Below are 14213 nucleotides of genomic sequence, written 5' to 3'. Positions count from 1 at the left end.
TAATCTTAAAAGCATATGAAATGGTTCATCAAATTTCTGTAGAGATTGTAGAATGTACCAATGAGATTTTTCTCGCACATAAATATACCTGTAAATAGGCCACTTTAAGAGCTGGGTACCAACTCTAAACATTAGTTCTTTGTACATAAGTCAAGTTGCACTACTTTTTTTTTTCTTTAAAAAGTAAATTAACATGCCCATTTGCCTTTTAGATCTGACGAAGGTCCCTGCACTTATTGTGGTCGTGAAATCAAAGACTGTGCCAAGATCATTCTAGAACACCTTAATATCTACTGCCATGAGTATTGTTTTAAGGTAATAATACTTGTTATTACTACTAAACTTACATATAAAATAACTGAACCTGAAGGACACAAACATATATTATTTGTATTTATTTTTTTAATATATAGACAGATAGGTACATACCAACAAAAGGATAGATTATATACACAGGTTGATAGATCAGGTATTGATTGATAGCTTGTGTAATTTTTCTTTTTAGACAAGTTTCAGATCATATTTGCCAACTGGTGGGAATCCAGCAGCTCCTGAGCCAGTGGTCTTTCATCCTGTGGCTCCCCAGTGGTTTCTACTGCTCTAGGCCTATCTCTGTAGACTGAAGCACCATACAAACTGACCTCACATTTGCACTGATATTAATTATTTAAAGATCCAGCTCTGCCAAGCACCATCTCCTCTGATGTGTATATATTGCTAAGCTTATGAAGTTTTGCTGGCCATACATTTTTACCAATTCCTGCAGAATTAACTAAAATTTGAGCAGTCGGTAGCCCTGTTTCCACCACCTGTGGTCACTGTTCAGCCAAGATTTTTCCAAGAGGCTCTTTCGATATTCAGATCAAAGTTTGACGAGCCACTTGGAAAATTCTCAGCCAGTGACTGCAGCCAAGCAGGTGTTCTGAACAAGAGAAATCCTAATGTGTATAGGTAACCTTAGACAGACATAGAATCAAGATACTGAGTCTCCTGATGTTATCTGTGTACAGAGGCTCTCTATTAGCTTTACTATGATTAGGGCTCATCAGCAGTCTCCCAATGTACAGAACAATGTGTGAAGGCTCCTCATGTACTATATATAACAGGTGATAAGTTTGTGTGCACCACATCTACACTCTGTTCTGTCTATAGAATTTATGGCGCAATAATCCACTTTTTTGTATGAATGTACTTCTGATCTTATGTGTGTTTATCCCCACAGTGTGGAATTTGCAATAAGCCAATGGGAGATTTAATTGACAGCCTGTTTATTCATCGGGATGTGGTTCACTGTGAGAGCTGCTATGAGAAGCTCTTCTAGTTGGATGTAAGTATTTTTTTCAATGTTCACAATACATCCCTATTCATATCTATGGATGGGTGTCCCCATTTGGACAAATAGCAGATGTCCTTACCAATGGAGATTGTCCTGTATAAATCCCATCCAGGAGACTTTTGGTAAAGAGACTGTGTGGACACATAAGTATAACATGTCAGTGAATTGCTGGGAAAGGGATCTATATAAAGGATAATTGTACTAAAAGTATTGTTATCCTTTAAAGTCACAAAGCTGAATATATTTACGAAAATACAAGATTTTCTACCCATTCCTACAGATGTTTTATTTTTTTTATTTATTACAAGTAATTGTATAGAGCCCTCAATTTACGCAGTGCTTTACATAGATCATATCATCTGTCCTGTCCTGTATACAGCTATATACACCCATCTTCCTTCCCATATTCCTCCATCATTACTGACTGCAGATATACATCATCTGCCCTGTATATATAGCTGTATACAGGACACATGATGGAGGAAGGTCTCTATATCAGGTAGCTGTATATACCCACCTTCCTTCCTGTATATAGAGATCTTCCTCCATCATAACTGACTGCAGTTATACATCATCTGTCCTGTATAGAGCTATATACACCCACCTTCCTTCCTGTATATACATATACCATCCACCCCCTAGATATACACATACTGTTCCCCCCATCCGTACTGTACAAGCCACATTTTTTGGGCACAATGAGGCTGAAAGTGATGGGCACATGCCTGCACTTTATGTGATAATGACTAAGCCCCTCCCCTTCATGAAATTGTCAAAAAGGGTGGAGCATGGGTGACCTAAAATGATGCCCCCCTGAAAAAAGTTCTTTGGACACCCATGGCTGTATCCATGCCCTCCAGCAACTACTGCATGGTATTTCTTAGGGCAGGTTTCCTGATGGTGACAACCGTGGACCTCGTCTGCATAATCTATGCTGAAATAGCCACTTGTAGTCTCCATTGGAATCCTCCACCCCCCGGGTTGCAGGGAGGAGAAGACCGGCTCTCCCCCATGCATGCATCCCCTCCGTCTTCTTCTTCCGGCCAATCGGGTCTTCTCCTCCGGCCAATCAGGAAGAGGCTTCTGAGACCCCATTGGCCGGGAGGAGAAACAGGAAAACATTAGCGAATATTAATTCGCTAATGTCACTCAAGTGGATGGGCTCACTTTTTTTTTTAAGCCAATTAGAGCCTTCGGGCTCTAATCATGTGCTTCTAAAAAAACAAAACAAAAAAAAACCCTATTGAAATCCATGCGTCCGGTGCCCTGCATGTAAATTAGGGGGCCGGGCGCATGGATAGGGGGGCGGCACCCCTGTGCCCTGCATTACGGGCCTCCACTAGTGCAATGAGGAGTAGAGGACAGAACATTGTCACCCTATTAAAGAAAGTGCTTCAACAAGGACTTCCATAGCAGGATCACCAGGCATTATTTTAACGAAAGTTGCAGATTTAGAAAATTAGAAAATTATTTTAGTAATTGAGTTTTAATATACTTTGATAAAATAAGATATACGTACTAAAATTATTAAGCTTCCCTTTTTGAAATGATGAGAGGTAGGTTTCTTCTCAATGGAAACACAATTCTTTAAAAAGAGTTATTGCTCTATTGTTCCCCCAATGTTTTAAAAAATTATTTAATAAATCTTAGATAACTAAAGTCACGATTTTATACATACATGAATATCATAGAATAGCCTTACAATATCTGCGTGCCATTTCAGTTTTTATAAATTTTTGGTGCTTGCGCTGGAAGAACGTCTATATAAATTGTCTTAACCAGCAGATAGCAGGAAATCAGGCATACAAATTGTTAACCAGCTGAAGATTCATGTGCAAGCAGTTGCAGTAGAGCATGACTAAATAGCCTGCATAATTCATGACAAGCTGCAGACCAAAATGGACAGTCTACTACCGCATTGATTTTATGACTGGCCTCATATACAGTAGCTAGTCGGCTAACACCTCTAGATTTTCAGGTACAAGAAAATCAAGTGGGTCAGAGTTCTGTGTAGACCCTAGAGCCCTCAATACAAGGCACTGAACCTAATTTCTCAAAGTATAGAATCTATAGCAGAAACTGAATGTCTGGGTTGCCCAAGTGTTCTACCTGAAAAAGAATGTGTAATTCTCTTCAGTCAGTTTTGTAATCCAGGCACCCCTGTCTGGTCAGAAATGCCTTGCAGATTACAGTACAATTAAGCAATACAACTTGGTCAAGAAACAACTCCAGCCTATGACTTGGCAATGAACATGCAGGCACAGTAATATATCTTTGTGATCTCCCCTCCTGTAAGCATATCCACACAGCTAGACTGTGCACAACAAAAGAGCAATAGTGTGGTTACTCTTACTTTCCCAGCCTGGGTTCTGCTTTGTATAGGTTTACAGAAGACCATTACCAAGACACATTCATGTGCTTATATCTGTTGTCTTGAAAATAAATGTAACGATTTTAATGATTGCATTACGGAATGAAATCAGTTTTTCTTTTTCATACATCATGGGACACCGAGTCAGGTTAATATTACCTACTCGGTTATATTCCATCACCAGGTGAATGGACACCTGTAGACCAAAGGTCTTCGGACAGGAAGTGATCCCCTATATAACCCCTCCCACGCAGGCAGCACTTTTCTACCAGTGTCTGCAAGGTGGATGGCATGGTTTGTTTGAGCCCTCTGAGCTCCAGGTCTCTAGTCCCACAAACAGTTCTTAAATATATCAAGGGATTGACCAATCGGATCCATTTGACACAGGCCTATATGCTTAGATAAATTGAACCCAAGCCTCGCAAAGAAGACTCAAGATCCTGCAAGGTTTTGCCTGTAATGCGGCCTCCGGGCGCTGGACCATGCGAAGTGGAACCCTGGACACCACAGTGCTACGGCATTCCTGCAGGTTGCTGTGCAGGTCCAAGGGAGTGGACCCTAAACATGAAAAGGGTACCCAGTCCTTGAAGGTCCTCAAGTGACAGGAACCCGTTGTGATGGGTGAAGTTTGGGCTCTTAGTTTTTAAGCTGCCCTGCGCCTGGACGGGTAAGTGAAACCCCTTTACTTATTATTGTGGGGTGTCCCAGTGATTGTAACAATCAGTCACGCTAGCAAGAGCCTGTGTGCGGTGACCATACGGGGGAGTTTTGGGCTAGCGGTGGGTGTTTGCAAACTGTACCTTTTTTTTGCTTGTGTTTGGCTGTTTCTTACCTGTATGATGGCACACAACGATGCGCCATTTCCCCCGGTTCCCCAGGGTGCACGTGCATTTGCAAAAGCGCCGCTGGACTTAGCAGTTGTTTGTTTGGCAGCCATGACGCACACGGCTTTGTTGCACATGCACAGTAGCCTTTATCTGGGCGCACGAGGATTCGCGTAATGCGCGAATACAGCCACGCCGTTTGCCGGGACCATGCACCTGCGTGCGCACATGCACGCACACAATGTTGCGGTGCACACCCAGCTTATTTAAGCTGTGTAGGCCAAGCATGCAGTGCTTCCAGAAGGCAGCTGTGGGACACAGAGCAGGCTCTGAACAGACACTTGCAGAGCTTCATTCTTTCCTTACCCGGGTCACGTGAGTCACCAAGTGTTGCTTGGCAGGCTAAAGGTGGTTAGCAGGATTGTTAAATAGGGGCTTTGGAGCGCTGTTAAAGGTTCTCCCTTCTGAGGTGTTTTAATACTACACCCAAGTACTCTCTTTTTGTGGCAGGTAAATGTCTTAACAAAAGAGGAGCGGGACTAACACTATAGGGAAGGGCACACCGATGTCACCAGTAGTTCCTAGTAAACCTAGTCGTATTCCTAGTGTTGTATCCCCTGAGAGAGCAGAGGCTTATGGGCAATTTGAGCCGCTGTGTATTGTGCCTACAGTCAACGCTGCTACTTCACCCTTTATCACTAAAGATGAACTGTCCTCGGCCCTAGCCAGGTTAGGGCAAAGGATTGCTGGCATGATTTCCCCCATCCCGCAGGGTAGCAGGAAGTGAGACAGATCCCCCTCCCCAGAGCCTCCTAGTCTGAAGCAGGAATGGGTTGAGGATTGGGGTGAGCTTAAAGCTCAGGACTCTGTGGAGGGCCCGGCAGATGAGTCTGCTTCCGAGCAATCTGGACAAGAAGACATCCAGTTGATGTTTGCCTCTCAGTCGCAGAGGCTTTTGATCCTGACTCTGACCGAAATGGTTCATTCTGCCTTTACGTTGCCTCTTGCATTAGTGACTGAGCCCCCCTGGTCCTCTTTGGGATCCCTGAGGCCTCTTCAAGCTGCACAGGCTTTTTCTCTACACCCCCTGTTGGAACAGGCTGTGTATGCTGATTGGGAACATCCTGAGAGGATTTTTGTTCCTCCAAAGAGGTTTTCCTTTTTATATCCCATGGATGAAAATTTCATAAAAAAATAGAGCATGCCAGCAGTAGATGCAGCAGTCTCTTCCTTAATCGCTTTCTGACCGCCTCACGCAGATATACTGCAGCAGAAAGGCACATATAGGCAGATTAACATACCTGGACGTTGCCCTTTAAGAGGCGGCTTGCGGGCGAGCGGGGGTGCCCACCGGGAGCTCCGTGAGTGTGATCGTGGGTCCCGCAGACTCTGTGATCGTCTCACGGAGAGGAAGAACGGGGAAATGCTAATGTAAACAAGCATTTCCCCGCTCTGCCTAGTGATAGGACACTGATCACAGCTCCCTCGTGTCACACATAGCCACACCCCCCCCCCACAGTTAGAATCACTCCCTAGGACACACTTAACCCCTACAGTGCCTCCTAGTGGTTAACCCCTTCACTGCCAGTCACATTTACACAGTAATCAATGCATTTTTAATTGCACAGATCTCTGTATAAATGTGATTGGTCCCAAAATCGCTCCAAAAGTGTCCGATCTGTCCGCCATAATGTCGCGGTCACGATAAAAATCGCTTATCGCCACCATTACTAGTAAAAAAAAAAAAAGATTAATAAAAATGCCATAAAACTATCCCCTATTTTGTAGACGCTATAACTTTTGCGCAAACCAATCAATAAACGCTTATTGCGTTTTTTTTGGGTTTTTTTTACCAAAAATATGTAGAAGAATACGTATCGGCCTAAACTGAGGAAAAAAATGTTTTTTTTATATATTTTTTTGAGCTATTTATTATAGCAAAAAGTAAAAAATTTGTTTTTTTTTCAAAATTGTCGCTATTTTTTTGTTTATAGCGCAAAAAATAAAAACCGCAGAGGTGATCAAGTACCACCAAAAGAAAGCTCTATTTGTAGGAAAAAAAAGGACGTCAATTTTGTTTGGGAGCCACGTCGCATGACAGCGCAATTGTCAGTTAAAGCGATGCAGTGCCGAATCGCAAAAAGTGCTCTGGTCTTTGGCCGGCCAAGTGGTCCGGGGCTTAAGTGGTTAAACAAGAACGTAACTTGTCCGGTAGATAACGCACAGGGTTTGAAAGACCCTGTTGACAAGAAATTGGCGTCATTATTAAAGGCTTCCTTTTCTTTGGCCAGTTCAGCTATATAGCCAGCTGTTGAAGCAGTTGGAATCTGCCAATCCATAAAGGATCATATCAAACGCCTAATAGGTTAGGCCTAATAGGCCTAACCAGAAGGATGATCTGCCTGAACGTAAGATTGATATTTCTCGAACGCTGTGTTTTGCTATAGATGCCCTAAAGGATTCAATACAGCAGGTTTCTCATTTGGCTCTCTTGTCTGTACATATGCGCAGACTCTTATGGCTTAAGAACTGGTCAGCCGAGCTTCCTTGTAAAAAGTTATTGGCAGGTTTCCCTTTTATATGGGGAACGTTTATTTGGTGATCATTTGGACAAATATATCCAAAAGATCTTCGGAGGGAAGAGGTTTCTACTTCCTGTCAAGAAAAGCACCAGACGTCCCTCGTTTAAAACCTTAGGGACTTCTTCCTCCAATGTCTCAGCGTCAAGACGGTTCTGCCGCCAACAGGGCGCTAGGGCTAGGGGCAAGCCGCAGGGCCAAGGCTAGAAGAGGCCCTGGGTCCAAGTTTTTTTTTTCCCCAGCACCAAGCCCTCATTTTGAGGGGACGCCCCCACTCCATCGAGTGGGGGGGAAGGCTGCTACACTTTGCGGACATTTGGAGAACAATAATCAGGACGAGTGGGTCACCTCAATGATATCTCGCGGGTCACAAGCTGGAGTTGCGGGGGGTTCCCCCTCAGAGGTTTTTAAGATCCAGCGTTCCCTTGGATCCTCCAAAAAGAAACGTATTGCTTCAGGCACTACATCATCTAGTACATCAAGGAGTGATTGTAGAGGTTACGGTATCCAAAAGGGGCACAGGGTTTTACTCAAACCTGTTTACGGTTCAGAAACCAAACGAGGACACAAGGCCCATTTTGGACCTAATATCCCTTAACAAGTATCTACTGATACAGTCCTTTCGGATGGAGTCTGTCCACTCAGTAGTACTCCAGAGGGGAGACTTTCTAGCCTCGATCGATATAAAAGACGTGTATTTACACCTACCTATCTTTCAGCCTCATCGGAGATTCCTACGTTTTGCAGTAGAGGAATGTCATTTTCAGTTTGTGGCTCTACCCTTCGGGCCAGCTCCCCAGGTGTTAACAAAGGTCCTAGCACCAGTACTGGGTCTTTTAAGGGCCCAAGGGATCCTGGTGGTCGGGTATGTGGACGATCTCCTACTCAGAGATCACTCATTACAGGCTCTAGAACAGAACATAACATGCACAGTGCGGTATTTGAAAAGCTTAGGCTGGATCATAAATACCGAAAAGTCAGCCTTGAAACTAGCTTAAAGTCTAAAGTATTTAGGTCTGAACCTAGATACGGTTCAAGCAAGAATATTTTTGCCATCTGTAATGATCTGTGCTCTGAAGGTTCAGGTGCATCAAATAACCCTCCATTCGGCTCTGTATGAGTCTTCTAGGGAGGATGGTATCCTCCTTCGAGGCAGTGCCCTATGCCCAGTTCCATTCCAGGCCTTTACAACAAGACATCTTGTTGGCCTGGACCAGAAGAGGAAAAGCCCTGGATTATCCAATGTGCTTAGCTCCTCGGGCACGCTTAAGCCTAAACTGGTGGTTTCAGGATCAGAACCTGCGAAAGGGAAAATCTTTTCTCCTGGCAACTTGGAGAGTACTGACTACAGATGCCAGTCTCTCAGGCTGGGGAGCGACCCTAGAAGGGCTCACAGTAAATGGTCAGGGACAGAACAGATCTTGCCCATCAACATCCTGGAATTATGGGCAGCATGTCTGGCCCTACGGTCCTGGACAGTGGAGCTTCGTGACTGCCCTATCAGGGTTCAGTCCGACAATGCCACTGCAGTGGCATTTGATGGCATGGCTATTGAGGCCAGGGTGTTAAAGGACCGTGGCATCTTGGGATCTGTAGTGTCTACCCTAATGAATGCTAGAACAGCTGTCACTAGGAAAATTTATCATGAGGTCTGGAAGACTTATATCACTTGGTGTGAAGCCAGAAAATGGCATCCTAGGAAATATGTGACTGGGAGAATTCTCTCTTTTGTACAGTCAGCTGTGGAAATCAAATTGGCTTTGAGTACAATCAGAGGTCAAGTTTCGGCCCTATCAGTATTCTTTCAAAGGCCTTTAGTCTCCCATTCACTGATCCAAACCTTTATGCAGGGGGTAACTCACTTGCCCCCCCCCCCCCCCCCAATTAGGTCACCTATGTGTCCTTGGGATTTAAACTTGGTGTTATCTGTGTTACAGAAACGACCATTTGAACCTATCAAGGAAATTCCATTAGACTTGCTGTCACGCAAGCTAGCCTTCCTGATGCCCATCACCTCAGCTCGAAGGATGTTGGAATTGGCCGCCCTTTCGTGCAGGGAACCATGCTTGATCCTTCACCATGACAGGGTCGTGTTACCACCTGTTCCATCCTTTTTGCCAAAAGTGGTGTCGGACTTTCATTTAAATCAGGACATTTTTTTGCCTTCTTTTTTCTCTCAGCATCGTTCGGCCGAAGAGAGGCGACTGCATTCTTTGGACGTTGTCTGGGCAGTCAAGGTTTATTTGTCTAGATCTGCGGAGATCCGAGGATCAGACTCCTTTTTTGTTTTTCCAAAAGGACCCAAGAAAGGGCAGGCAGCTTCCAAAGCTTCCATTGCCAATTGGGTCCGTCAATTGGTCATTCAGGCCTACGGTCTGAAAGGTAAAGCTCCTCCCTTTAGGGTGAGAGCTCATTCTACCAGGGGTGTAGGAACCTCCTGGGCTTTTTGCCATCAGGTATCTGTGGCTCAGATTTGTAAGGCTGCTACCTGATTCACAAAATTGTATCAAGTCGATGTTCGAGCAGCTGAGGATTTGGCTTTCAGTCACAGTATACTGCAGGCTGCCGTATAAGTTCTGATGGCTATTGTTTGGCAGGGCGTCTCCCTCCCCTCAAGGCTATTGCTCTGGGATGTTCCAGTAGGCAATGAACATTAGCCTGACTCTGTGTTCCACGAAGTATGAAAAAGAAAATAGGATTTTCTCGTCATACTTACCTGTAAAATCCTTTTCTTTGAGTACATCATGGGACACAGAGATCCCTCCACTTTTTTTGAGGATTCAGTGCTTGCTACAAAACTGTGCTTCCTGTGTGGGAGGGGTTATATAGGGGATCACTTCCTGTCTGAAGACCTTTGGTCTACCAGTGTCCATTCACCTGGAGATAAAGTATAACCCAGTAGGTAATGCATATTAGCCTGACTCTGTGTCCCATGATGTACACAAAGAAAAGGATTTTACAGGCAAGTATGATGAAAAAATCCAATTATATCTGCATATAGGTCAGCTTTCAATCTGAGCATTGTAAATAACCCTTACTGATATTGTATCTGTTTTATCATTGCAGAATTATCATATATATATTCTTCTTTTTATGGTAGGTTACAGCTTAAGGAAAACCATGATGGGAACTCTGAATCATCAATGAGCTACCAGATTCTGGTTATTGGCTAAACATGATCAAGTTATTACAAATTAAAGTATTTTCTTACTCATGTTCATTTGCTTATAATATCTAAGATGCAATTTATTTACTCAGAGGGATTGCACCTTTTTACTGTGATTGACATCTGTACATATTGAAGTGGAGACATACAGTATGCAGTACATACATTAATGTCATAGGCCTCTTCTGACTGTTAAATATTTCTTTATTGAACAAATTCTTATCAAGAATTGATATGACTTAGTGCAACCTGCTTAGTGAAGTTATATCTATATCAGAGATATGGAGTAAGTATATAGGGTGACTTGTCTTTTGTCAATGTATTTACAGTATTTACTATTTTTTCAAATAATCATGTCCTATTACTCAAAATTTCCATTTAACAAGTCCTACCTATAAAAAGGTTTTTGTGAATCTAACTGCTTATGACTGGTGTTTTGGGAATATAGATAGAGTTAAATTTCGGTTGTTTGTATTAATCCTGTTTCCTGATAAAACATACAGTGTTATTTTATTAAGCAATTGCTATTTGTGTTAAATCACTCAATGTGCCTGCTCCACCGCTGGTTGTTCTGCTGCCAGAATATATGTAATGATTTACTAAAACTGGAGCACTCAGAATCTGGTGCAGCTGTGCATGGTAGCCAATCAGCTTCTAACTTCAGCTTGTTAAATTAGGTTCTGACAATAAAACGTGGAAGCTGATTAGTTTCTGTGTAGAGCTTCACCATATTTTGCACTCTGCATTCTTAGTAAATCCTCCCCATGTTTTACTGATACTTTGGTAGAGCAACATTCGTTGGTAGTTTGCAAAAACCCAATGACAGATCTCCTTACTTTGGGACATGTAAGTATATGAGGATGAGTACATGTAAGTGCTCCATGTGCCTAGTGGTTGTGTTTAAATCTCCTGCATCAGCTGTATTGCCAGTGCCACTTGGGAAGCCATTGACATGAACAGCTGCCACAAAGTCAAAACTCATCAGAAGCTGTAGATTAGGTTTGTCTAAAATAGGAGCAAAAAGAACTCTTCCCTAAGTGCTTGTTTGTATACCATTTGGCTCAGTGCACCCTTCAAGCCTCATTCACATGGGCATGCAATTATATGCATTTATAGGACATTTCTAATTTCATATAAATGCATGTAATAATTTTGAACTGTATGATCCACACTGTGCATTTAACTGCATTCACTTTATCTGCTTTTAGAAAAAAAAAATTGAAATCTGTGTGTCCAGGGGCAACTTGGATAATCTGAACGCATCTAAATACTTGCAAGAGAAATTGATATTGTTTCTAAGATCAATTTCTCCTGCGTTTAAATAAAGCAAAGCCCAATCAAATGAAAGTTAAAACCAGAAATCGGGGAGCACTGTGTACGCATTAGAAATAAGCATCAATTCTATATTTTTTAAAGCCTGTGTGCATCCGTAGACCTCTAGGCTTGTTGAACAACAGGTAGGGCTCATTTACACTTTTGTGAAGATCACCGTGTTTCTGCACTATGAAAACGCCAATCCCTGCAAGGGCACAATTCCCACTTAAATGCAGCCTTCGGGTGAGCTGCCACGCGGTATGGAGAAATGCACACATGTTGCAGATTTCTGCATCACAGCTTATCCAAAGGCTAAATTTCTCTGTTTCTATGGACTGCAGCTCAGCTGCTCCGTATAAAAATGAATGAAATGTTACATCAAGATATGTGAATAGAGAAAAAAAAGTTCAAGGTACCGTTGGCCAGAACTGGTAACTCCTGCACAGTGATAGGTGTTTTACCAAGCAGAAGGTATGAACCAGCCCTTAGTTTTGTTTAGTATTAGTATGCATCTGTGGCATGTCCTTTGGTTTTCAACTACCCTCCAGGCACAGGGAGTCCTAAAAGTAAATATGCCTGCAGCATCAAGTACAGTCTAGACATTGCAAGCAGCTTTGCAGAGCAATGCAAAGTGAAGTTTTTCTATTAAACTATAGTTCCATATATATTTTTTTATAATGCTCTATGTTTGGGGCACACGCATTGGATTCCAGGAAAGAGATCCAAGCCTCCATTTAATGCCCATATGTGCATAACCTAAGCCTCCATTTAATTCCCATATGTGCAAGACCACAGGACAATGTATGATGTGTAGTTCCGGGGCTGTCTTAAAAGGTATACAGCCTGCATCAGACTGTACTCAGTACAAATAAAACATCCTTCCCTTGTTGATATGGTACATTAAATTCTATAAGCAGTGTCTCAGTATGTGGTCATTTTGCAGAGCCCAATACAAGGCACCTGAGTAGGAGCATTTCCTCCTCTTTGCATGGTCTACGCAGGGATATGCATTTAGCTGACCTCCAGCTGTTGCAGAACTACAAGTCCCATGAGGCATAGCAAGACTGTGACAGCCACAAGCATGACACAAAAAGGCAGAGCATGATGGGACTTGTAGTTTTGCAACAGCTGGAGGTCCGCTAATTGCATATCCCTGGTCTACAGCAATACCACCAATTACATTTCAGTGCAGACAGGGCTTAGGCAGACACTAGGTTGCCTATACATACCCAAGCCATGCTTGACATTTTAGATGTATAGAACAGTAATATCATGGACTTTTTGAGAGAACATTTAGATAAAGAGGGGATTTTAAACAATAATGCAAATTCACCATCTAAATCTCACATTTTTGGAAAAAAACCCTCAAAGAAACTGGAAATCTTTGATTAGTTTTGGACCATACCATGTAGTAACACAGCAGGATTCCCTCTTTATACAGCTAAAAGTTTTTTTTTTTTAACCGTATGTAGGTTTCATATGCATTGATATCCGCTTTTATTAAAGTATTGCATTTTAACCTTAGAAAAACAGAAGCTTACTGATGGGTACTAGCAGACTCCAAAAGGTGGGGACTTCTTCATGTTTCTACAGAAAAAGGCAGCAATGATATAGGTGATTTCTATTTTCCTAGGAAATCTATTTTAATCGGAAGGGGCACCTTTGTTCCACTATTGCAGTCATAAATCCCTCCTCATTTGATAAAATACACAGAGGGGAATTTACTAAGCCTGGAATAGATGTGCATGGCAACCAATTAGCTTCTAGCTTTCATTTTCAAAGTTAATCTGAACAAGCTGACGTTAGAAGCTGATTGATTACTAGTAAGCACAGCTGTTCCAGATTCCGTCTGTTTAAATGATTTCCCCCACATAGAATTTTATTATTGGAGGAGCCGTGATGCCATATTTTACCAGCAGGGGGCAATATATGTGGAATCTGCTCAATTTTGAAAACCACCAAATGCACAAAGGATGGACACCTCTGGGTCAGAACAAAAAGGGTCCTGATGCAGGTGAAGAATTTCTGTTTATAACAAAAATCCTGTTTAATAATATGTATCTTTGTGTAGGGCAGGATATGAAATATTGTATACTTGCTATGGTGATTTTACACTCTTTTAAGAAATGGAAGCTGTACAAGTTTAATACATGTATGCAGCATACACTTCTGGAATTATCTAAAGTTGCATTGTACTCAATAAAGGCTATCAATTTCTAGATAAGCATTAATATGTGTGTTTTTAATGATCGCTGAAAAGAGTCTCAAAATCAACTGTTTATTGTGTCAGTCATCAAAACCATCACTAGAACCTTTTTTTATAATGTATGCTAAAGGGGGCTATTTATCAGTGTGTTAATCTTGGATTCACACATTTTTCATTTTGAAAAATTGTGAAACTTGGATCAAAGTTGTGTGAATCTTGGGTGAAACATTAATAAATGGACCCTTGAGTAATAAAGGCTTTACTTGATTTAACTGTCAACATGCTGACCTCTTTTGCAAATTGTTTATGCTTTGCCCATGAATCCCTCATCAATCTTGGCCTAATGTGACACTAAACTCTGGTTTTAAAAAAATCAACTTGGGTATGTATTCCTAACTAAAAAAAAAAAGTCCCTTC

General features: G+C 42.1%; 1 protein-coding gene across 7 annotated transcripts in view; it reads left to right on the top strand.

Moving 5' to 3' along the window:
- The window catches only part of ZNF185 (zinc finger protein 185 with LIM domain), a 190173-nt gene extending 176359 nt beyond the window's left edge, over nt 1–13814 (top strand). For all 7 annotated transcript variants that reach the window (XM_073599096.1, XM_073599100.1, XM_073599099.1 and 4 more), the window contains 3 exons: nt 213–315; nt 1223–1327; nt 10211–13814. In XM_073599096.1, coding sequence (XP_073455197.1) covers nt 213–315; nt 1223–1321 — 202 coding nt within the window. In that variant the 3' untranslated portion in view covers nt 1322–1327; nt 10211–13814. The remainder of the gene's footprint in view (nt 1–212; nt 316–1222; nt 1328–10210) is intronic.
- Nucleotides 13815–14213: the final 399 nt, after the last annotated feature.

This window comes from Aquarana catesbeiana, linkage group LG09 (assembly GCF_042186555.1).
Source record: "Aquarana catesbeiana isolate 2022-GZ linkage group LG09, ASM4218655v1, whole genome shotgun sequence".
NCBI lineage: Eukaryota > Metazoa > Chordata > Amphibia > Anura > Ranidae > Aquarana > Aquarana catesbeiana.
Note: the sequence above shows the minus strand (reverse complement) of the source record. Positions and strands in the feature narration are given on the sequence as shown.